This window comes from Phocoena phocoena, chromosome 3 (genome assembly GCF_963924675.1).
Source record: "Phocoena phocoena chromosome 3, mPhoPho1.1, whole genome shotgun sequence".
Classification (NCBI taxonomy): domain Eukaryota; kingdom Metazoa; phylum Chordata; class Mammalia; order Artiodactyla; family Phocoenidae; genus Phocoena; species Phocoena phocoena.
In genome coordinates this window covers 164,593,412-164,617,580 of record NC_089221.1, presented here as the reverse complement: position 1 = coordinate 164,617,580, position 24,169 = coordinate 164,593,412, and the positions used below count along the sequence as shown (strand labels likewise).

The following is a 24,169-nucleotide window of genomic DNA, read 5'->3' as shown; positions in this document are numbered from 1 at the left end:
GTGGGCCAGCTCCCCTGAGCCCCTGGGAGAACAGGCTGGGGGGGGGAGGGTGGCCAGCGCCAAGAGATGGGGGGCAGTGGTGGCCACAGCAGAACCTCCAGGAGGTGACCGCCTGCTTTCCATTAGGGAACCCTGGTCAGCAGTTCCGGCAAGACGGCAGACCTGGGGCTGGCTATGGTAAGTCGGGGCAGGGGAGGGTCTGAGGGTGGGGCCTGCCTGCCCGCCCCCCTCCATGCGGGGATGCTCCTGTCGCCATGGTGACCCGGTACCCAGCCTGGGGACACCCTGAGCCGTCCCTCAACTCCCAGTGGCTGAGCCTACTGCTGTTGCCCCTGCTGCTGCCTGGGCCCCCGCCCGCTCTCGGCATGGAGGACGCCTCATTCCCCCACCTGGGGGAGAGCTCGCAGCCCCCGCCCCGGGCCTGCCCCCCACGCTGCTCCTGCCCCCGGGCTGACACAGTGGACTGTGCTGGCCTGGACCTTCGGGTGTTCCCGGACCACATCACCAGGGCAGCTCAACACCTCTCCCTGCAGGTGGGGCCTGGGGTGGGGGCGCAGGGTAGCTCCCAGGGGAAGCGGGGAGCCTGGGGAGTGGTTGGGTTGAGGGCGATGGGGTGTGGGGTCCATGTGCAGGGGTGAGGTATTGGGCGTGAGGGTCTTGGCATGGATGCAAGTCGGCCTTGAGGAGGGTGCAGGGCTCTGTGTGTCCGGTGAGAGGAGGTGAGGGCATAGATATTGGAAGTGGGAGGGGCTGAGGGTTTAGGGGAGTCGGGGAAGTCAACGTCTGGTGATTACAGGGTTGCTTGGGGTCAGCGTGGCGGGGCATTTGAGATCAACTGTAGGGGTGCGTGGGGCGCTGGGGGCCACTCTCTTTTTGGTTACAGGGTTGTTCCGAGGTAATAAGGCATTTGGGATCAAGTAGAGGGTGATGGGGTGTCAGAGCTCACTGCTCAGGCTGACGGGAAGCTGAGAAACAGGGCCCAGGGTCACGGGGGTCAGGGTGTGAGCGCCCCTCTCCCTGCCCCACAGAACAACCAGCTCCAGGAGCTCCCCTACAACGAGCTGTCACGCCTTAGCGGCTTGCGGACCCTCAATCTCCACAACAACCTCATCTCTTCCGAGGGTGAGGGGGACAACGGGAGGCGGCCCTCCCCACCACAGTCCCCGCTGCCCTCTCCCTCCCCAGCTCGGTCTGTGGGCAGGTCTGCGGCTGTTCCCAGCACTGCCCTTTGCTGAGCAGGATGGAAACTCAGGGGATGGGGGGCAGGGGCTGTGGCTTTTGAGGACGTGGGGGGCGGGGCCTGGAGGAGCCTCTGCCAGTCCCTGGCTGGGTGGGAGCACAGACTCTGCCCTGCCCCCACCCCACACCAGCGGTCCCCTCACTGCCCACCTCATTCACAGGCCTGCCTGACGAAGTCTTTGAGTCCCTCACGCAGCTGCAGCACATCTACGTGGGCCACAACAAGGTGAGCCCCCCTCACACACACACACACACACACACACACACACACACACACACAGGGGTGCAGCCGGGCTGGGGTCACATAGCGCAGAGGGTAGATGGGACAGCGGGCAGTGGGGTGCAGGAGCGGGGCCACAGGACCAGTGCAGCTCTGCTCCCGCAGCTCTCTGTGGCCCCCCAGTTTCTGCCCCGCTCCCTCCGTGTCGCTGATCTGGCTGCTAACGAAGTGACGGAGATCTTCCCGCTCACCTTTGGGGAGAAGCCTGCGCTCAGGTAGCCCCTGGCCCAGCCCAGGCCCCAGGGGTCTCAGATATGCCTGGGGTCACTCCCCACCTTGGGGGGGGGGTCTGGTGGGGAGACAGGGCCCTGGATGCTCTGTTTGGAGAACTCAAGACTGAAGCAGAGAGCACGCACGCTCACACACACACACATACACACTCTCACACTGAAGGTGGCTGGGGTGCGGGGCGGTGGGGAGGCCAGGGCGGGGTTGGTGGCTGGAGCCTGGCTCCCCTCAGGTCCGTGTACCTCCACAACAACCAGCTGAACAACGCGGGCCTGCCCCCCGACGCCTTCCACGGCTCCCAGGCAGTCGTCACCCTCAGTCTCTCCAGCAACCGGCTCAGCTATGTGCCACCCAGCCTGCCGTCCTCGCTGGAGCGGCTCCACCTGCAGGTGCCCCTCCTTCCCCTCACCATCCCCGTGTCCCCACCTCCCTGGGCTCCCTGCACCTCTCTCCTGCGGGACCCCGACACCTCCTTGTTATCCCAGTAGTCAGAAATGTCTCTGAGTCCCTTCCGCTGGCACTGGTCGCTCACAAGCTCTCTGTGGGCAGCCTTGCTCAAGCGAGCTCCTGGTCCCTTACTCAAGAGCCCTCTGTGGCTCCCCACTGCCCTCTGTCCCGGACCCTCAGTCTCACGCTCTGCTCCCTTCCCAGAACAACCTCATCTCCAAGGTGCCCCGAGGAGCCCTGAGTCGCCAGACCCACCTCCGGGAGCTCTACCTTCAGCAAAACCAGCTGACGGACAGCGGCCTGCACGCCACCACGTTCAGGTGGGGCCTGGGGACAGGGGGTTCGGGGGTGCGGCCTCGTACCGGCAGTAGGGGCTGAGGATTCAGCATCTGGGGGCCTCAGGCCTCCATCCCCCACCTCTGTACGACTCTTAACTCAAGGCCTCACTGGGTGAGTGCCCACGTTGGGCCAGGCTCAGCCAAGCACCTGGCAGCATCCTTGTCTCCAACCACCCTGGGCCTCGGTCCTACTACCCAACGACACTGCTGCCACATGAACATCTCAGACCCAGAACTCTGTCCGGGTCACCCCTACATTTAATCCTCAGGCCGGAATCTGCCCCGATCACCCCCAGGTTTACCTCCTACCCAGATCTCTCAACTCATCACCCCCAAGTTGGACCCTCCAGCTTACGTCTCTCAGGACCAGTCCTCAACACCCCCCACTCTGGGCGCCCAGCCCGACGCCGACCCTCTCTCTCCTGCCAGCAAGCTGCATGGCCTGGAGTACCTGGACCTGTCCCACAACCAGCTGGCCGCGGTGCCCGCCGGCCTGCCGCACACCCTGGCCGTGCTGCGCCTGGGCCGCAACCGCATCCGCCGGGTGGAGGCTGCGCGGCTGCGTGGCCTGCGAGGGCTGCGCTACCTGCTGCTACAGCACAACCGGCTGGGGGCGGCAGGGCTGCCGGCCGGGGCACTGCGGCCGCTGCGGGGCCTGCACACGCTGCACCTCTACGGCAACGGGCTGGACCGCGTGCCCCAGGCGCTGCCCCGCCGCCTGCGGGCCCTGGTGCTGCCCCACAACCGCGTGACCACGCTGGGTGCCCGCGATCTGGCCGCCACGCCCAGCCTGGCTGAGCTCAACCTGGCCTATAACCGCCTGGCCAGCGCCTGCGTGCACCGCCGGGCCTTCCGCCGGCTGCGGGCCCTGCGCAGCCTCGATCTGGCCGGCAACCAGCTGACCCTGCTGCCCTCTGGCCTGCCCGCCAGCCTGCACACCCTGCGGCTGCAGCGAAACCAGCTGCGGGCCCTCGAGCCCGAGCCGCTGGCCGGCCTGGACCAGCTTCAGGAGCTCTGCCTGGCGCATAACCGGCTGCGTGTGGGTGACATCGGGCCTGGCACCTGGCATGAGCTGCAGGCCCTCCAGGTCAGGGGTGGGCTGCTTGGCCACACTGAATGCCCGCAGGTGTCCCCAGGACCCCTCCACTCCCCGGCCTGTCTGCCCAGCAACTCCCCTGCAAGGCTCTGAGATGCCAGAAAGAGAGCTCCCACTGCAGGCCAGCCCTGGGGTGGATAAGACAGATCCAGCCCCCAGGCCTTTGCCTGTGCTGCCCCTGCCACCTGGTCCTCCACGACCACCCCTCCACCTCCCCAGCCTCTAGCTCCTTCTGAGTGCTGTTGACGCCACAGAATGCAAGCCATCTGTGGGTGCCGGGCGCTACTCTAGGTCCTGGAGATGCCACTGGGCACAGAAGGACACAGCTCCTGGCCCCTGGCACAGACATCCTAGTTAGGGAGAGAGCAGTCAGCAACAATCATAAGCAAACAGTTGTTAGAAGGGCACGAGGAGGTAAAGGAAGTACCACCTTTGTGAGGGATTAACTGAATCAACGGTTCCCACAGCAGGCAGGGACCCTGCCTGTCTGGGCCCCCACCACCTAGAACAGGGCCTGCCCCAGAGGGGACTCAGTTTACCTCTGTTGAGGGCAGGATTTGGCAGTCACAAAGTAGCTGAGGGAGGGGGCAGAAGGACCGGGCTGGGAGGAGAGCAGTTTGGGGCTTGGTTAAACGGGTGGCCCAGGCAGGGCCTGGGGCCGCCACGGCGCCATCTCTGCCTGCCTGCCCAGGTGCTGGACCTCAGCCACAACGAGCTGTCCTTCGTGCCCCCCGACCTGCCTGAGGCCCTCGAGGAGCTGCACCTGCAGGGCAACCGCATCAGCCACGTGGGCCCCGAAGCCTTCCTCAGCACGCCCCGCCTACGTGCCCTCTTCCTCAGGTGCCCTGAGGGTGGCAGGGCCAGGGGGCTCCAGAGGGACAAGGGAGGGCTGTGGGGGACGTGAGCAGGCCTGGGGGGGGGGGGCACCTCCCCTCAAAAACGCCCTCACGCCCACCTCTCGGTCCAGGGCCAACAGGCTTCACGTGACCAGCATAGCGCCCGAGGCCTTCCTGGGCCTCCCGCACCTTCGCGTGGTGGACACAACGGGTAACCCTGAGCCAGTCCTGGTCCAGCTGCCACCCACAGCCCCACGTCGGCCACGGGCAGAGGGCCCCTGAGCCTGGAGGGACCCAGTAGAGCAGCCCAGACACCTGGGGCTCTGCTGGGCTGTGGACTAAGGAGACAGCGCCCAACCTGGGGCCTCGAGCTGGCTCTCCCAGGCCTGGAGAGCTGGGCCCACCTAACCCACGCTGGCCAGGATGCTGGGACACGGGTGCCACCTCGACACACAGGGAGCCCAGGGAGAGACTGAAGCGTGCAGCTTGCACACACTCCGACCCTGCTGGACACTCCCCCACTGCCCGTGCAGACGGACACGGCAACAATAAAGCCTAGCCCGGAACCTCCCTTGCCGTCCAGTGGTTAAGACTCCGCGCGTCCACTGCAGGGGGCGCAGGTGCGATCCCTGGATGGGGAACTAAGATCCCACGTGCACACAGTGCAGCCAACAACAACAACAAAAAGCCTAGCCCTTTCAAGTGTCCACCACCGACCAGGTGCCCTTCAGCGTGTGGGAGGGGCTCTCATCTTCCCTGCGCCCAGCAGGGGAAGCTGAAGCTCTGGGATGCTAAGCGGGTCAGGCAATTTGGCCCAGGTCCTGTGGCCAGGGAGCGGTAGGGCTGGCTGTCAAGGCCCTGAGACACACACGGGTCACCAGGCACCACCACGTATGACCTGACCACACGTGTAAACCCAGATACGCCCAAGGCCACCAGCTGAAGAGACACTCGCAGATGCCCCCAGGTGGGCCACAGACGCTCGTGACACGTGCACGGGCCTTCACACACGTCCTCGCAGCAAGTGTGCGCGGAGCACACATCCTTCACGGGCACACCCCCTGCCAGCCTGCTCCTCTCGCAGGCACCTCTCCATCAGCCCCCAGGGGAGCCGTGAAGGAGACCCAGCCCAGGCACTGAGGGCAGGAGCAAGAAACAAAGGCAGGACAGAGTGAGCCAGGTAGGGCCCTGGCTGTTTATTCCGTGTGTCAGCCCTGGGGGCCCAGCTGGGCCAGGGCAACCCTCTGGGGAGCCAGCTGGGCTCTGGCTGGCCTCAGTGGCTTCTTTGGGGTGTGGGTGGGCGTCAGGGTTAAGGCTGGGGACGGGCTGGAACTAAAGTGCTTGCAGGGGCCCTTGAGGTTTGGTCCTAGCCGCCCTCCCACCTCGGAGGCAGGCAAGGGGCCGCACACCCCTGGGCTGTGCAAACGGACTCTCTGGGGCCTACCCGGCCAGGCCTAGGTGAGGGGCACACACAGGCTAGCGCCCGCAACGCCCCCTGCCAGGGAGGCTCCAGTCGGGCCAGGTGGGCCCAGCCGGGGGAACGTGTCCATCCAGAGCCGATTGTCCTCTGATTGTCTGATTGTCTGGTCTGAGGCTGTGGCCGTGTTAGCTCCTCCCAGCGCCGGGGCCTTGGGCCCGCTCCCGGCTCTCCAGGGGCCGCCCGCCCCTTTGGCCCCTCACCTGCGGAGCCGCTGCAGCTGAGGGGAGAGGCCACCGGGGTCGTAGGGGGGGGACATGGCCACAGCCACCCACCCCGTTCCCCAATACCCAAGCCTCTCACCTCACTCTCGACCAGGTTCCGTCTATACAGTGCCTCCTTGGCAGCCTCCTGGGGGGCCAACAGGAGGTCAGTGGGCAGCCCCTGGCAGCCCCCGGTCCCCCAATGCCTGCCCGCCCGGCCCGCCTGCAGCTCACCCTGCTGCCATCATTGCCCAGGCGCCGGGCGGCCTCTGTGTAGAACTGCAGTTGCCGCTCCAGCTGGGCCATGTACTCTGAGGGAGGGAGGGGGTCACGACGGGGCCCCCTGCCTCGCCCCTCCCCCATATACTCATCCCTGAGATCCTACCCCGTCGGATGCCGGGGCCCCCCTGCTCCAGCTGTGCCCTCTGCCACTGGCTGCGCTGTATGGTGTCCTGGTACTGCTGGGCCACCTCGGGGGGCACCGGCCGCCGTGCCTGCCTGAAGGCCAGGATCTGGGGGGGGGGTGCAGAGGGAGTTGTGAGGGCCCTGCCCGGACCTGCAGACCCCCAATCCTGCCCCACTGAGCCTTGCAGGATGGGTACCCACCTTCCGCTCCAGACGCTCTTGGTCGAAGGCCAGCACACTGAGACTATGCAGGGGCCGGGCTGATCTATGGGGTTGAGGAAGGGTGAGGGGCTGCAGGGATCTCCCACCCCCGACCCCATTAATTCAACAGACACACTGGGCACTGGGGAACAGTGGGAGACAAGCCAGGCCCACCCCTGTGTTGCCGAGTCCACAACCTAATAGGGACAATGGTTGTACACCCAGGCAACTGTGACGCCAGGTGTCAGGGAGGGCTTCCTGGAGGAGGTGAGAGCCAGGTTGGGACTCAAAGGAGTCAGAGTTGGGCAGAGGAGCAAGGAGATAGTGTGGGGATAGGGGTGCTCAGGACATCGTAACACAGAGAAGCCCAGAGGTCAGTGAAAACTAAGTGTATCCATGAACCAACAGGAGGAAGTGGGGAGAGAGAAGGCTGGACATATTGACGGAGATCACAAAAGGTCTTAAAGATCAAGCTGAGGAGTTTAAACTAGATGCTCCAGGAGAAGGGACGCCAGGAAAGGTCTTGGAGCAGGGGAGAGACGTGCTCCAATTTGTGCCTGATGGGAAGTTGTCCGGGACAGGCTGAGATAAGAAGAAGGGGGCTCTCTCCAGCACAGCCGGGCCCAGCCACCTACCTGCTCCCTGGCTCCCTCGTAGGAGCAGGCACGGGAGGGGCTTTCGCTTTGGGCCCAGCAACCTGCTTCAGAGGACAGAACCAGTCTTGTGAGCCTTGGTCCCCTTGAACCAAGCCTCCCTCCTTCGCTGGGGCTGCCGATGGGCAGGGGTCTCACTGTGGGCACAGCTGCTGGCACGGGGTCGATGACCAGCCACCTCTCAGTTGTCGTCTCCAACTGCTGGGCCGTCAGTGGCTCCCGAATCCGAACCATCACCTCCAGCCGCCCCCCTGTGGGCCTGCGACCATCCAGGACCTGGGTGGGAGTGAGGGGAGCCTGTTAGGAAGCAGGCAGCGGCTGGAGGCTCAGGGCTGGGCTCAGGGAGACCAGAGCAATTTCCAAAACACGAGTCCATGGGTATGGCTGACACACCAGCTGCTCATAATGGAGCAGGGTGCTGAGGGTATTTAAGGCTGGGTAGCAGGGAGGTCTGGGACTCCTGGGGAGGGGCTGGGTCAGCAGAGGGGACCCTTGGGGGCTCAGGGCAGGCAGCACCTGGGTGGTGTTCACGAGCGGCACGGCCATACCGGAGCGTTCAGACGAATGTCCACCTCTCACCTCAAGGATCTCCCGGACCTCGCATGCTGTCTCCAAGGCGTCCAGCTTCAGCTGGGCTGTGCCCAGGACCCGGTCGGTCTTGAACAGCCCCCTGTGTGTGTGAGAGGGGACAGGATGGTTGGCCCAGGGGAGCTCCCCCTCTTCTAGAGCCCATGCAGCACCTGTGGCCCCAGCTTACCCCTTGTGGACCACTTCGAACTTGATGCCTTTGGTCTGGATGGCCCTTCGGAAGCCACGGTGGCTGCGGTTGATGCAGAGTTTGAACTGCTCCTTGAACTCTGCCCAGGGAAGGAGGGAGGGAGGAGGGAGGGGTCAGGCTATGGTCTCATGGGCTTTCTGAGGAGGGCTGCCTCCCTCCCAAGGCTCACCAGGCGAGTCCGTGTTCTTGATCACACTGGTCTTGTCCTTCTGCGCTTCTTCCTGTGACCAGACAGGAAGCGAAAAAGCTCAGGGGCGTCTGCCCTTGAACCCCGGCCAGACTCACTCCCGGGCCTGATGGGGCTTGCGCCTGTCCCTCCTCAGCTCCCCACATACCACATTGGGATAGGGGAAGTCGAACCGAACAAAGACATCCAGGTCACCGGGGGACAGCCCTGTGGGCAAATGAGGGTCAGGGCTGGGCAGAGGGGTGGACCCCACGGCCCCACCCCTGTCTGGCGCCCCCTCACCTGGGGGTGTGGGCAAGTTGATGCCCTTCACAATGAACAGGAGCATGTCGTTGCTGCTGAGGTCAGGGAAGATCCTTCCAGGAGGGCGGGCAAGAGACAGAGGCACCTCAGTGCCACTGCCTGCCCGCCTTCTCTGCCCTCCCCCCAGTCTCTTAGGGGTGTCTCAGTGCCTAGGCTTGAGTTTTAGGACCAGACTAGAATTCTCTATCCAGGTCCACCACTGGCTACCTTTTGAGTCCTTTCTCCACTCTGCATATATTTATTTGGGACTTACTCTGCACCAGCCAGTGGCCCTAGCTGCTGTGGGACCTTCTCTTTCTTTGACAGTATTTCTTGAGCATCTACCATATGCCAGCCAGTGTCTTCACTGCTGGGGATACAGAAGTAAACGAGGCAGACCCCATGCCTTTGCTCATGGAACCGGGGCTAGCTGAGTGGACAGATGACCCATGAATATATAAATAAGCAAACAAAACAACAACAACAACTCTGCAGAGAATTAAAACAGGGGAGAGAGAGTAGAGTGTGCTCAGAAGGGGCTGCTTTAGACAGAGTGATCAGGGAGGGCCTCTCAGGGGAGGTAACATCACAGGTGACTCTGAATGTCAAGAAGAGGCCGCTACATGGTAACCTGCATGAGAGAGTCTGAGCAGAGAAAATAGTTGGTGCAAAGGCCCTGAGTGGAAACACGGCTGGTGTGTCTGATTGACCAAAAAGAGGTCTATGTGGCAGAAAGTGAGTGAAGTGGGGACAGTGGGAGGAGATGAAGTGATAGGGAGCCAAGCTATGCAGACGTAGGGGAGCCGGGGTAAGGGGTGTGGGTTATCCTAGATGGTGATCTTAGGTTATCCCAGTGGCTGCACCTAATGTCACCTACAAGTGGGAAAAAACAATCCCAACTCCCTGGGGTGTAAGAAGACTTAACAGGAGCAGAACCAAGATCACCATCGCACGGGCTTGCCCAGGCCTTTGGGACCAGGCACACGTCTACAGTCACTAGATCATCCCCATTTCCAAATGTGTCACTGTCAACACCCTACTGCCGTCCTTCACTCGTGCGTCACGTCTGCCTCAGGACCCCTGCACACACTGTGCTCCCACCAGCTCCCCAAACTCTACTCCAGAGGCAAATCCTCTGCTGGCTTCTGGGGCGCACAAACCCCTCTCCAAAGGGCTGGGGGGGCGGGTCTCAGGGGCCTTACTTGATGACGCTGAAGGTTCTCTGCTCAAAGCGAGCAGTGGGTGTGGGGAGACCCCGGGCAAAGGCCTGCTTCAGAGTCTCCATGCTCCACTTACAGTCCTCCGCCAGCTTCTCAAATCTGCCGGCAAGAGGGCCCTGCTCAGGTCCCGGGTCCCAGGGGCAGGCTGGGGGTGCGGACGTCTGGTGGGGATGGGGGCGGGGCCTCTTACTTGCTGGTTTCGGCGATGTTGCCCAGGTGGGTGAACTGGTTAGAGTGGTTCAGGCACATCTGGGGGAGCAGAAGAAAGTGAGGGGAGGGTTGGGGGCCCATGCCCTTGTAGTGACTTGGGCGGGGAATCCCCCTTCACCTCGTGCTGCTGCCTTATGAGCTTGGTGAGTTCACCGTAGCGCCGGACAGACTCCTGAGACAGACCTGGGCCGGGCCGCTGGACCAGGGCAAAGTCGTCCTTGTTGACAGGGGCAGGTGGCACCTGGGGAGGACGAGGCTCATGAGGTAGGGTCCGCTCGTCAGCAAGGAGCAGGCCCACCCGGGGCTCTGCCGAAACGTCACCCCTCCTTAAAGAGGCCTTCCCTGACTATGGCTTCATCCCCTGTCCCTGTTCTTCCTTCTTGCCCAAGGAGAAAAGTAATGCTCAAAGGGAAGTGGATGGTCCTGCCCCAAATGGCAGAATCTGTTATCCATTTTCCTCCAAGTCTGATCCCCACCCCCTCTTCCCTAGTAATGGAGTCCTGCCCGGGCACACAGCAAGAGACTACATGTCCCAGTCTCTGCTGCAGCTAGGTGTGGCCATGTGACTGAGTTCTGGCCAATGGGAGGCAAGCAGAAGTGATGGCAACTCCATGTAACTTCTCATAGCTGGGATGCAGACAAGGCATCAAACCACTTTGACCATGTGGACAACACCTAGGGCGTGGCAGAGCAACAAGATAAAAGAACCTGGGCCCTGAAGGGCTTTGTCTTTTAGAGACCAGAATGCCCTGAATGTTACATGCAAGAAACATAAATGTCTGTCTTGTTTCAGCCACTGTCTTGGGGAGGCCTAGTTGTTTCAGCAGCTTAACCTGGATGCTGACTAATACACTCCAAGTCCCATGGCTGCTAAGCGGCATGAGCCTGAAGGGTGAGTGCTTGGGAAGGTCCAGCAGGCCTAGAGGGTTCACCTTGGTGATGTCCACGGGCAGCCCGTTGCGTGAGGCCTCCAGCATGGGCTCCAGCCCCTTGGCCTGGCGCAGGTGCATCTTGGCGCCCTCCACGTCATTCTTCTGCTTGGCTCGCAGCGCCGCCTGCAGGAGCTGCTTCCTGCGGCCCTCCAGGAAGGCGAGCTGCTGCTGGGCTGTGGGCACAGGGGCGTCTGCGGGTGCTGCCCAACCCACGGCCAGGCAATAGGCAGCCCAGGTGGGGCAGCTGTACCTACCTCTGGTGGATGCGCCTTTGGGGGCCGCTTTGGCTGCTGGGGCAGATCCTGACTGGGGTGCCTTTGAAGGTGGGGCTTTGGGCTGGGCTGTGGGGGCTGCAGGGCTGTTGAGCTGCTGAGGGACAGAGAGGAAGTCAGAGCTTTCCCAGCACCTGTGATGAGTCCATTCCCCAAAGGGTCAGGGCCTGACACTGACAACACTGACCGTCTTAGTTTCTGTTTCCTCAGCACTGAACACAACATATGATCTTGTTCACACTGAATATTTGCAACAGCCCTGGGAGGTAGGGACTATTACCGTGCTCAGTTTACAGAGGAGGAGCCCGAGGGTCGGAGAGCAAAATGACTTGCCCAATGGCCACACAGCCAGAAGGCAGCAGGGCTGGCTGTGTAGCCGAGTCTTTCTGGCTCAAGGCCAGGACTGCTGGGGCTTGGCTTTGCTGCCACTCCCTGGCCTCGCCCCAAGGCCCCGGCCCCTCATACCTTCTTAGGCTCCTCATCCTCTTCGTCCTCTGGGCCTTCATCCTGGTTGGCCAGCTTCACGGCAGTCTCGAGGACCCCCACCAGGCTCTGTTGGGTGGGCTCCGTGGCCTCCAGGCCCTGGATCGGGGGAAAGCCTGGGCGGCCAGTTGGGACCCAATCAGGAGGAAGGGGCCAACACCATAATGGTGGAGACTCAGGTTCCTCCCCCATAAGGAGCCTCAGGCCACTGAATCTACTTTGCATGTAAGAAAAGAGACGCTGCTGGCTGGGTGGAGATTGCCAGACCATTCCAACCTCCCTCTTGCCTGCCCTTCCTCTTGCCGGACCCCAGCTGGGCCTCGACCATACTCCAAAAAGTAAGCACGGTGTGAGGTAGTGTGCTGGGCATAAGAGGTAGTCTTGGGCCTGGAGGTTCTCCCATGGGACCAAGGTGCAGACACATAATTGCTCTCATGGGGGACACACAGGCAGCTCTGAGATCCCAGAGGATGCCTCCTACCCACTGGGGGGCTGATGGGAGGCTGAGCAGGTATCTGTAAAACTGAGAGCTGATGACTAGGAAGGAGTTGAGTCAAAAACAAAGAAGAAAGGGAGGGAGCAGGCAGTGGTGGGCTGGTGAACAGGCTCTCCAAATAAAACCTCCTGATTTTTATTGTTTCCCAATTTCCGTGGTATAAACTCTCCCATTGTGACTGATTTTAAGCTACCAATCGTCTAACAAGCTTGCAGAATCTCTGAATGCGCAAGCCATCGGCTCCCTGAGACTGCAGAGTCTGAAGGAACAGCACCTGCAAAGGCTCAGAGGTTAGAGGGGTAGGGGCTGGGGGCAGGGCCTACCTGGGGGCACAGGCAGCTCGGCCACATCCACGGCTCGGCCAGCCTTGTGGGCCCGGATGGCATCTTGGTATTGCTGCAGGGAACGCAGGTGTTAGGGCTTCCTGGGCAAGGTTTCGAGGGGCTGCCAACTCGCCCACCTGGTCTACACACACCTTAACAATGCGCTCGTGCATGCGAGCCTTCCGCTGGTCCCCCTTGGTCTTCGCCTGAGCCGCGGCCACACAGTACCGCTCCATCCGCTGCTCCAGCGCCTCCAGGAGAGTCCTTGGGGGTGCAGGAACCTCTGGGCCAGACCAGGGGGTAGAGTTAAGAGTCTAGGGTCGGGGAGACTGTCTTGCTCTGGCTGGCCCACCCCACAGGGTCCCAGAAGCCTACCTGGCGTGGAGGGCACGACGGCAGGAGTTGGAGGCTGTGGTGGCAGTGACGGTGGGTCTGGGGGCAGCTGGTCTGGGGGCAGAGAGGTCCAGTCCAATGGGGGGCTTGCTGGTGGCCGCCCTTTCCCCCACCAGGCTGGCCTGGCCTGAGGGTGGGGTCCCTGGGCCTGACCAACAGGGGCGGCAGTATTAGAAAGAACTTTGTGGAGGCCTCCAGCAGTCCTGGAGGGTGGGCAGGGTGGGGTCCTCACCAGGTGGAGGGGGCAGGCGTGACAGGTCCACAGGCTCCCCCCGGCTCAGGGCCTCCAAGACAGCGTCAAAGCTCTGGGAAAAGGAAGATCAGGGGAAGAGGCTGCAGCTGGAGGCCACGACCCTGAGGGGAGTCTCTATGCCCTGCCCACAACAGAGGACTCCCCGCTCTGTCCCTTCCTTTGCAGCAACTTGCTCAAGGCTCTTCCAGACACTTATGCCCATTTCACAGAGAGGGTAAACTGAGCCTTCAAGAGATGCAGCAAACTACAGCTACGGAGTGACCAGGATTTAAATCTGTCTGACTCCAGAGCCCTTGTTCTTTGCCATCATGCAATGTCAGGAGCATCCTGTCCTCTCCCTCCGACCCTGTCCGTCAGTCTGGGCACACCTTGGCCACGCGGAAGTGTCTTGCGGCAGTGGCGGTATCTCCCTGCTGCTTGGCGCGGAGGGCGGCCAGCTTGTACTCGCGCTGGCGGCTCTGCAACTGGGCCAGGGACCCGGGAGGTCCTGGGCTGCAGGGACCTGGGAGGGGGAACAGCACGCAAACCATTTCTACTTAATTCTCACAACCAAGACCGTTCTTAGGCCCACCTTGTAGATTTGAGAATTAAGGCTCAGAGAGGGGATACTGCCTCCCCAAGGTCACACAGCCTGAAGATGACATGGTGGGGACTCAACCGCACGACTGTCAGTCTCTGGAGCCATTGCTGTTTTGCCCCCAAGAGAATTCTGGAAAACTTTATGTATCCTTACACATTTTTAAGTTGACATCGAAAACTTTTCATTTTAAGTTGAAAAAGTAGCAAGGGTTGTCATTTCCAGTGTCTCCAAATATTGACATTTGATAAAGAAAACCATCACACCTCTCTTTGAAATCAAACGTATCCTAACTACTATGGTGATTTGAAACTCACCAATATTCCCTTTTTATTTTTTCAAACTGTGGTAAAATACACACAACATAAAATTTACCATCTTAACCCTTTTTAAGCGTACAGTTCAGTGGCATTAAGCACACTCACAGGGTTGGGCAACATTCACCACCGTCCATCTCCAGAACTCTTTCATCTTCCCCAACTGAAACTCTGTCCCCATAAACACTAACTCCCTATCCCCTCTCCCCGAGCCCCTGGCACCCACCGTTCTACTTTCTGTCTCTACGAATTTGACTCCTTTAGGGACCTCCTATAAGTGGAATCACACAGTATTTGTCCTTCTGTGACTGGCTTCTTTCACTCAGCAAATGTCCTCAAGGTTCATCCATGTTGTAGCACGTGTCAGAATTTCCTTCCTTTTTAAGGGTGAACAGTATTCCATTGCATGAATGGACCACATCTGTTTATCTATTTACAAGCATACCTCTGAGATATTTCGGGTTTGGTTCCGGACCACCGCAATAAAGCAAATACTGTAATAAAGAGAGTCACTCAGTTTTTTGGTGTCCCAGTGCATATAAAAGTTACTACACTATACCGTCGTCTATTAAGAGTGCAATAGAATTATGTCTAAAAAACCAACGTACATACTTTAGTATAAAAATATTTTATTGTTAAAAAATGCTAACTACCAACAGAGCCTTTAGCAAAGTGTAGCAGTAACATCAGAGATCGCTGACCACAGACCCCCATAACAAAGATAATAATAATGAAAAAGTCTGAAATACTGTGAGAATTGCCAAAATGTGACAGAGAGACACAAAGTGAGTAAATGCTGTTGGAAAAATGGTGCCAACAGACTAGCTCAAAGCGCGGTTGCCACCACCCTTCAGTTTGTAAAAAAACCCCAGTATCTGTGAATCACAATAAAGCAAAAACTAGAAAAAATGAGGTATGCCTGTATCCGTCAATAGACACTGTGTTTCTTCTACCTTTTGGCTGTTGTGGAAAATACTGCTAAGAACACAAGTGTACAAATACCTTTCCATGTCCCTGCTTTCAATTCTTTTGACTATATACCAACATTTACTATATATATATATATATATATATATATATATATATATATATATATATATATGTTTTTTGCTCGGTAAAAATTTTTAATTTCTTATATAAAAAATAGCAAAGTTAAAACTGACTGGGGAAAAATATATAGAAAAAGGTAAAAATTATTTTTTGCTATTTTATTAGTTTCCCGGTGCTGCTGTAACAAATTACTGCAAAGTCAGTGGGTTGAAACAACACAAACCAACATTTACTATTTAAATATATGTTAGGATTCACATTTAGCGATCAGGAATTTCAGATCTTCTTTTGACTATATACCAACATTTACTATTTAAATATATGCCAGGGTTCACATTTAGCACTCGGGAATTTCAGATCTTCCCTTATTTACATCCACGTCTCCCACAGAACTGCATCCTAACATGATATATGTGGGTACTTGAAAGGCTTTTTTTGACAACCCCATCGTACATTTAAATGTACATCTATGCACTGCATCAGCAAAGTTGGGAAACAGGATTAAATGGCTTATTAAGCAGTATGTTAATTACAGTTTCAAACAATATGCTCAGTTTTTAGGGGAAGTATCCCTAAATTGAAAGCAATAGGTACAACTGTCAGTATATTAAAAAAAACACAATAGATACACCACCCAGTGTCCAGAAATCCTAGAAACACCTGAAAACCAGCATGCATTGTACTTTTTCAGACTGACAACTGGACCCACTGCTTTAGTTTTGGAGGGCTTGTCTGAAGAGGTGTCTAAAACACCTTAACGCTTTTTTTAAATTGAGGTATAATTAATTTACTACGTTGTGTTAGTTTAAGGTGCACAGCAAACTGATTCAGTTATTTATATTTATTTATTTGTTTATTCTTTTTCAGATTCTTTTCCATTATAGGTTATTACAAGATACTGAGTAGTTCCCTGCGCTATACAGTAGGTCTTTGTTGTTTACCTATCTTCTGTTTTATATATAGTAGTGTGTATCTGTTAATCCCAAACTCCTAATTTATCTACCCCTCTCCCCAACACCTTGACATCTGATTGGCTTTGTTTACTGCCATCGCAAGTCTCTGTGCTAAAGAATTTTTCTTCCAGGATAGAATTACTGTTACAATTATTATCAGCACGAAATTGAGCAAAGCCTAAATATATTGAGCTTTTTTGACAAATAATTTTTATATACTGAGAGTAAAATGTTACTGGCAAGGCAGCTCTTGCTGACACGGCGGTGGCTGGGTCCACCTCCTAACATTTATCTCTGTTTCCTTGTTTATGCTTTTCCTACTTTCCTTTTTTGTTTTTAATATGTAGAGAAACCTGCTTCACCTCAACAAATAGAAGAGACAGTCTTATTATCGACGTCACGTGATTCTCAGAGCCCCTGCCCAGCTACATACCAGAAACTCCATTATGAAAAATTGTTGATGATTTCAGCTGAGAATCTCAGGTGATGATTTCTGATAGTCGTCCTTGAATTTTGCCAAAAACAAAAGCTTAGAAACCAGCCTGGCTGCAGAAGGATTTAGAGACCAGGGGTTCAGTTTCTGAACCCCAGGCCAGTGTTTCAAGGATCTCTTTGGTTCCCACCAGGGCAGTGTTTGCCCCGGGGGCAGATGCCCATGTTCCTTCCCTAAAGGGGAGAAGGGAGGTTGGGGGAAAGAAACTTCTTGGGAGGTGCGTCCTCCAGCAGGTGAGTTTTATAGGAAAGACAGACAAGCTGAGGGCTTGCGAATTATTCACTCAAAACCCTATGTGTGGGAATCAAAAAATCTACAAACAATAAATGCTGGAGAGGGTGTGGAGAGAAGGGAACCCTCCTACACTGCTGGTGGGAATGTAAACTGGTACAGCCACTATGGAGAACAGTATGGAGGTTCCTTAAAAAACTAAAAATAGAGCTGCCATATGATCCAGCAATCCTACTCCTGGGCATACATCCGAAGAAAACCATAATTTGAAAGGATACACGCTACAGGGTGAAGTAAGTCAGGAAGAGAAAAACAAATACCGTATGTTAACACATATATACAGAATCTAAAAAAATGGTTCTGAAGAACGTAGGGGCAGGACAAGAATAAAGACACAGATGTAGAGAATGGACTTGAGGACATGGGGAGGGGAAGGCGAAGCTGGGACGAAGTGAGAGAGTGGCATGGACATATATACACTACCAAATGTAAAACAGATAGCTAGTGGGAAGCAGCTGCATGGCACAGGGAGATCAGCTCGGTGCTTTGTGACCACCTAGAGGGGTGGGATAGGGAGGGTGGGAGGGAGACGCAAGAGGGAGGGGATATGGGGATGTATGTATACATATAGCTGATTCACTTTATTATACAGCAGAAACTAACAAAACACTGTAAAGCAATTATACTCCAATAAAGATATTAAAAAAAAAAGGATACATGCACCCCCAACATTCACTGCAGCACTATTTACCACAGCCAGGACATGGAAGCAACCTAAATGTCCATCAACAGAGGAATGGATAAAGAAGATGTGGTACAGGGACTTCCCTGGTGGTGCAGTGCTTAAGAATCCGCCTGCCAATGCAAGAGACATGGGTTCGAGCCCTGGTCTGGGAGGATCCCACATGCTGTGGAGCAACTAAGCCCATGTGCCACAACTACTGAGCCTGTGCTCTAGAGCCCACGAGCCACAACTACTGAGTCCACGTGCCACAACTACTGAAGCCCGGAGGCCTAGAGCCCATGCTCCACAACAGGAGAAGCCACCGCAATGAGAAGCCCACACACTGCAATGAAGAGCAGCCCCCTGTCCACAATTAGAGAAAGCACGCACGCAGCAACAAAGATCTAGCGCAGCCAAAAATAAATTAATTAATTAATTAAAAAAAAGAAAAAAGAAGATGTGGTACATATATACAATGGAATATTACTCAGCCATAAAAAAGGACAGAATACCGCCATTTGCAGCGACATGGATGGACCTAGAGATTGTCATACTGAGTGAAGTAAGTCACACAGAGAAGGACAAATATCATATGATATCAGTTATATGTGGAATCTAAAAAAAGAGTACAAATGAACCTATTTATAAAACAGAAATTGAGTCACAGTTGTAGAAAACAAACTTACGGTTACCAGGGGTAAGGTGGGGGAGGGGGGAGGGATAAACTGGGAGATTGGGGTTGACATATATACACTACTATATATAAGATAGATAACCAATAAGAACCTCCTGTAAAGCACAGGGAACTCTACTCAATACTCTGTAATGACCTATATGGGAAAAGAATCTAAAAGAGAGTGGATATATTAACATGCATAACTGACTCACTTTGCTGTACAGCAGAAACTAACACAACATTGTAAATCAACAATGCTCCAATACAAAAATTTTAAAAAAACCCTAAAAGGTCTTGAGATTTTGAACATTGTCAATGTGAAAAAAAATAAAGAGGTCATGATTAAAATCACAGTGACTAATAAAATAATGTTGTGTTTCTGTAAAAAACAAACCAAAAAACCCCCCAAAACCCTATGTGTGGGAATGTTACCCTGTCATAGAAAGGAGTAGAGTTCTGACACACATACTGCGACATTATGCTAAGTGAAGGAAGCCAGACACAGGAGGGCAGAGAGTGGACGGACGATCCCACTGACGTGAAATGTCTACAGAGGCAAACCCACAGGGACAGAAGGTAGAATGGAGGTTACTAGGGGCTGGGAGAGAGGGAATGGGGAGTTAGCACTTAATGGAGACAGAGTTTCCGTTTGGGGTGAGGAAAAAGTTTTGGAAACAGGTGATGGCTGAGCAATACTGCCTCTCAATCGCACACTGAAACAGGGTTAAATAGCAAATGTGCTGTTAAATGTATTTACTGCCACCACACACACAAGACTTCTCTGTGAGCTCATGTCCCCCCTGGGAGGTAGGCTCCGGGGAGGGAAGGGTGTTAAAAATATCTAACCATCAGTGTCGGGCCTGCAACCCCGCAGAAGGCCCTACCGCTGAATAAATACCCGGCCCATCCCACGTCAGCCCAGCCCTGTCCTTGGCCTACCTGAGGGCAGCTGGGGCTTAGCGGAGACCTGGGACGAGGCTGGGGCAGTTGAAGGAGGACCCTCCACGATGACCCGGGGATCTGGGGCCGGTGGGTTCGTAGGGACCGGCTGGGTGGGTGCTGGGATGTGGCTGGGCGTAGCCACTGGGCCCTTCCCCACAGCCACAGGCGGCGGGATGTCCCCTTCATCGATGGCTTTCCCCTTCTGGACGGAGGCCAGCAGGTTTTCAAGCGTCTGGGAGAAGATGTGAACGTGCGTTTGGGAGGGGCCTGGAGCTGGGTGGTGAGGTCCCAGCACCCTCCCATCTGCCCGCTCACCTTAAGCCCCCGGTCGTAGCGCCGCATCTTGGCACCATCTCCGGCTTGCCTGGCGGTTTCGATCGCTGTCTGGTAGAGGGCCAGCCTCTCCTGCAAGGTGGCCTCCAACCCTGGGCTGGGCGTTGTGGCCTTTGGCTGCGGGAGGGGCCGAGCACACAGTCTGGGCGGTGACCCCACTCGGGCCCACCCTGACATCTTCCTTGGTTGAGCACCTACTGGATACCAGGCATGTTGCTACCCTAACCCCAAAGGGGCAGAAATCATCATCCCATTTCCCAGGGCAGAGAACTGGGGCTCAGTGGTGTCCCGCCACCTGAGCGAGGTCCCATGGCTGAGAGGGGAAGAGGAAGGCCTTGAACCCTGGGCTTCAGGGACCAGTGTCTTCGGAGGTATACCTGGGCCACAGGAGGGTGGGACTCCAAAGCCTTCTGCTCCTCCCCAAGGACCTCATTCAGTTCCGCCTGCAGGGACACACAGCCAGGGGCCAGTCGTGAGGGCCTGCCAGATGGGGCAGCAACGGAAGGGAGGTCCCCTGCCCCATTCCGGGTGCTCACCAGCAGGTCATCATCAGCCTCCACATCCTCCTCGTCCGTCCCCTCCTCCTCGTCCTTGTCCGGGTCTCTCATGCACAAGCTAGCCATCTTCTCAATGGCCTCCATGGGCAGGGGACCTAGAGGCAGGGGGAGGCCCCAGCTGGACCGGGATCCTTCAAGAGCCCCCAGACTCCCGTCCTGGTCACCCACGGCCCCGAAAAATAGGGTAGTAGGCGGTGGGGCAGCATGTCCCCCTCCTGGCCCTTCATGGCACCCCATTGCCCTCAGGCCAGCTAGGCACGATCCCCCTCCCCGCCAGTCTCTCTGGTCTCATCTCTTCCTTATCCCGCCTGAGTTGGAACCCCAGATCTGCAACTTTCTCACTGTGGGACCTTGGGCAAGTCACTTCACCTCTCTGGGCCTTAGTCTTCACATCTGCTGGATGGGGACAACAATAGTCTCTCCCTCATAGGTAGCTTGTGGGGACTAAAGGTAAATGAAGCTCTTAGAACAGCATACTGTCAGTATTTTGTTGTTCATGTTATTCTGGTTATCCGCAGTACCCATGTGCTATAAAGTTGCCGCAAACACGGAATGAGCGAATACTGAACCATTGTCCCTGGAGGAAATACAGCATTAGGTTCCCGTGAGCCTCTGGGCACAGTTTTGTCAACCAGCCAATACATAACCTTGTCTTAGGTGTGCTTCTATTTAAAGACACCTTATTCTCACGCTTAGGAACGGGAGACAGCACTTCAGCACTACGCTTGGGGGCCATGCGGATTCACGAAATCACCAACAAAAAGCACAAAAAAGAGAAAAATGTGGCATTAAACACACCAAAGAAAGGATACTTATTTATGCGCTGAGACAAGAAGGCAGGGTGCCGCCTCAGCTGGGAACGTGCACGTCGGGAGACAAGTTTTCTGTGCACGTCTGTGAAAGACTGCAAAAGTACTGCAAGCACTGATTTGGGGGTTACAAATAAATTTAAGCTAGTAGGTGAAATCACAAATTCAGAATCCATGAATAACGAGTATCAACTGCATTAGCTACAAAGTGTAAAGGCTCCTTCTGCCCCGAGCTCCAGCCCCACTTGACCACTGCAGAGTCCCCTGGCCGCTGCCATCTCCTCCAGGGCCTCTGTATGTGCTGTGACCCACCCCCCAGAAGCAGTCCCCCACTCTTCACCTGGCCCTCCCCACTGCAGGTGCCTCCTCCAGGAAGCCCTGTCCAGCTCACAGGTCTCCCCCGTTGCTCTGTGCCTTCCCCATCCCAGCCCCGGTCACGGAACAGTGGGTTGGAGGGTGCGCCACGTCCTATGTGAAGTGCCTGATGAACACTAGAAGATTAACTCCTGTGATGTAAGTGTGGTCATTATTCCCATTTCACAAACAGGGAAACGGAGGCCCACACAGGTGCTGGAATTCATCAAGTCACACAGCCAGTAAGTTGCAAAGGTGGGATTCGAACCCTCATTCTGGCTCCAGAGTCGATCGCTTAACTCTTACCCAGACTGTGGATGCCAGAAGGGCAGGCACCTTCTCTGTCTCCATTTCACCAACGCCCCAGAGCCCAGCTCCAAGCTCCGCCCACAGAGGGAGCTCACAAAATGTTCAGGGGTGTGTTGAGAGTCTTACCTTTGCCTTTAAGCTTCTCCAGGGCTTGGGGCTGGCCCCCCACCAAAGCCAAGAACTCAGCCTCCAGTTCCTGATCGTTAACTCCGTCCTCAGGGATCATCAGGCCATCTGGGGAGAGGTCAACTAGCAGGCCCAGCTGTGGGAACAACGGGGGTTCAGTCAGACCTTGGGATGCACCCCAGCTAGCTCGAGGCAGCCATGATGGACCTGGAGTCCCCTTGGAAGGAAGGGAACCCAGAGCTGGGGAAAGCCATTTCCCTGGGGAGTGCCAGGAGGCCAGAACAGGCCCCAGAATACAACAGATGTCCCAAGGTGGGCAGGTCCTCTGGCACAGATCAACATGGGGCAAAGGGCAGCTAGAGAGACCCAACTGCCCGCTCTAAGCCCACACCCATGATGCGCTGCTAGCCAAGGTCAGTGGGGAAGGAAGGCCCCACACCCTGCCCCACAGCAAAGCCACTCTGCACACCTTGGTTTTTCCTTTCCAGCATCTTTGGCAGAGCGAGCCATGAAGGAAGGTTGGAGGTGTCAAGAGCAAATAGAAGCCTAGACAACGTAGAAGTTGGAATTGGGGGCTTTGCTGTGTAACATACCTGTCTTCCTATCCTATCCTGGTTAATGACCAACCATGATGTGATAATATCAGGTTGAAGTACACAAAATTAACCCCCTTTCTTTGGATCAAAAATGGCCAAATATTGGCAATCATATATGTCTCCATCTAATAGTAATAATGATGATGACAACACTTATTGAGTGCTGTGTTCTAGTACTTTCCATAAACTATCTCAATGAATTTTCGCAACTATCCCGTGACATAAGGACTCTTAGGGGCTCCATTTTACAGATGAGGAAACTGAGGCTTAGAGTGGTGAAGCCAAGTGTCCAACGTGTAGAATCCAGGAGGGAACTTCACGTCACTCAGACTGTAATACCTGGGCACTAGGTTATGGCCTGAGCTCCTTCCATCAAAGCTGAGAAAAATCAAATTCTCCCAGTGCCTGGGGTAAAGGCAATGAGGGAGGGAGAAGGGGCCCAACCACAGTTCTGCGGGCTCATGGCAGCAGCTCTGGATTTGTGCTTAGCTCTGGCCAAGCATTTAATCCTTATGACCTTGGGCAGGTGTCTTCACTTCTCTGGGTCTCAGTGTCCTCATCTATACAATGGGGATAAAAGAGTCTGACCTGGCCAGGCTGATGCGAGGGTTCCACGAGTGCTCAGGCCAGGAGACCCGTAACTGTCTTTCTTACCCCAGGTCCGAGGCCTTCCCCTCCCGAACTGGAGCTGCTGCGGCAACAGGTGGCCCTGAGCCCTGGGAGGGGCGCCAGAAGCTGGGGAGCCGGGGCCAATAGGCCGCACTTTGGGAGTCGAACCTAACCAGAGGGGCGGGGACCGGGGCTCACCTGGGGTGAAGATCGGGCTCCCCTGGGGGTGGGGCCCTCCCTTGAATGTGTGACAAGGGTGGGAAGGGTCCCCTGGGCCGGGCCGTGGGGTACAGACTCACCTGGCGGGCGGTGGCGGCTCCTCGGCCCGGGGGTCCCGAGGGTCCCTTCCTCTTGTGCATCTTCCAGGCTGGATACTCGGACCACCGGACCCCTGGCCTGGCCTCCCCCGGGGCCTATGGCCGCGCACGAGCCCTTCCTGAATCCCACGACCTTCGCTGGCGCCCCGCAACCGCCGACTTCGCGTCCTCGGCCTCCCGGTTGGCCGCCCCACTTCCGCCTCGGCCCTTGGGCTCCGCGGAACCCGAGCGCAGCCACCGGACTTGCAGGGCCCGCCGCACTGAAACTACAACTCCCGGCAGGCAGTGCGCGAGCGTGCAGGCGCGCTGCGGAGCGATGGGCGGTGCCGCGGGCTGCGCGGGAAAGAGGCGGAGCGTGCGCAAGTGCGAGGGACGGTGTTGGCATCGCGCGTGCGCGCGACGAGGCCTCGAAGTGTGAGGGGCAGAGGTGGAGTGTTTGCGGGTGTGAGGTGAGGTGGAGGCCGACCGACGGTTGGCCACCTGCGAGCTCCGGCCTCTCCTGGCGATGCTGGTCTGGGCATTCCTCGCTTTTCGGTGGCCGGGGTAGGGTTAGGGTGGGCCTGGTCACCAGAAGCCGGGTCCACAGTGGTCAGGCCTCGGACCCCCAGCTGCCCGGCCTCCGTGAGGGCCAACTTTACCTTTTCTTATCTCAGAAAAATCTTACGCAAATTATTTAACCGAATTATCCCCCAACAGATCCAGGTAGATCTTCCCAGTTCCCATTAAGGACAGAGGGACCTCGGCAACTTCTCTGGCCCAGATTGTGTTTGGCCTGTCTGGCCCCCTAGGCTGGAAGGAATTGACCTGTGGCGGCTACTCCTGCCTCCCCAAGACCCCAGGCATCCCCCGAAGGGCGCCCCACCCCTTGAAGTGTTACCCGGTGGCCCCTCTAAAGTCCTCCGATGACCCTGAAGGGCCCCACGTGTCACCTCGAAAATCCTGCATTGTCCCTAGAAGAGTCCTA

General features: G+C 56.6%; 2 protein-coding genes across 3 annotated transcripts; one reads left to right on the top strand and one right to left on the bottom strand.

Moving 5' to 3' along the window:
• Positions 1-254: 254 nt before the first annotated feature.
• PODNL1 (podocan like 1) lies at positions 255-4,746 on the top strand. The gene is made up of 9 exons (XM_065873820.1): positions 255-533; positions 1,029-1,122; positions 1,401-1,465; positions 1,625-1,734; positions 1,980-2,136; positions 2,399-2,514; positions 2,962-3,619; positions 4,320-4,468; positions 4,596-4,746. The coding sequence occupies exons 1-9, from the start codon at positions 255-257 to the stop codon at positions 4,744-4,746; spliced, it is 1,779 nt and encodes a 592-aa protein (XP_065729892.1).
• Positions 4,747-5,631: 885 nt separating this feature from the next.
• On the bottom strand, positions 5,632-23,448 carry CC2D1A (coiled-coil and C2 domain containing 1A). Of its 2 annotated transcripts, none has more exons than XM_065873229.1 (29): positions 23,188-23,448; positions 21,684-21,819; positions 20,065-20,180; positions 19,906-19,971; positions 19,511-19,645; positions 19,193-19,427; positions 13,601-13,734; positions 13,212-13,284; positions 12,962-13,033; positions 12,739-12,869; positions 12,587-12,659; positions 11,750-11,883; positions 11,267-11,378; positions 11,013-11,185; positions 10,199-10,321; positions 10,061-10,119; positions 9,853-9,969; positions 8,651-8,724; positions 8,517-8,575; positions 8,351-8,402; positions 8,161-8,260; positions 7,983-8,073; positions 7,542-7,679; positions 7,386-7,450; positions 6,751-6,814; positions 6,530-6,656; positions 6,379-6,455; positions 6,245-6,292; positions 5,632-6,161 (listed from the first exon to the last, which is right to left on the bottom strand). In XM_065873229.1, the coding sequence occupies exons 1-29, from the start codon at positions 23,245-23,247 to the stop codon at positions 6,141-6,143; spliced, it is 2,865 nt and encodes a 954-aa protein (XP_065729301.1). In that variant the 5' UTR covers positions 23,248-23,448; the 3' UTR covers positions 5,632-6,140. The 2 variants fall into 2 exon arrangements, with proteins under 2 accessions (XP_065729301.1, XP_065729302.1); XM_065873230.1 differs by having other exon boundaries at positions 6,141-6,161; positions 7,386-7,447; positions 23,188-23,247.
• Between the last annotated feature and the right edge of the window lie 721 nt (positions 23,449-24,169).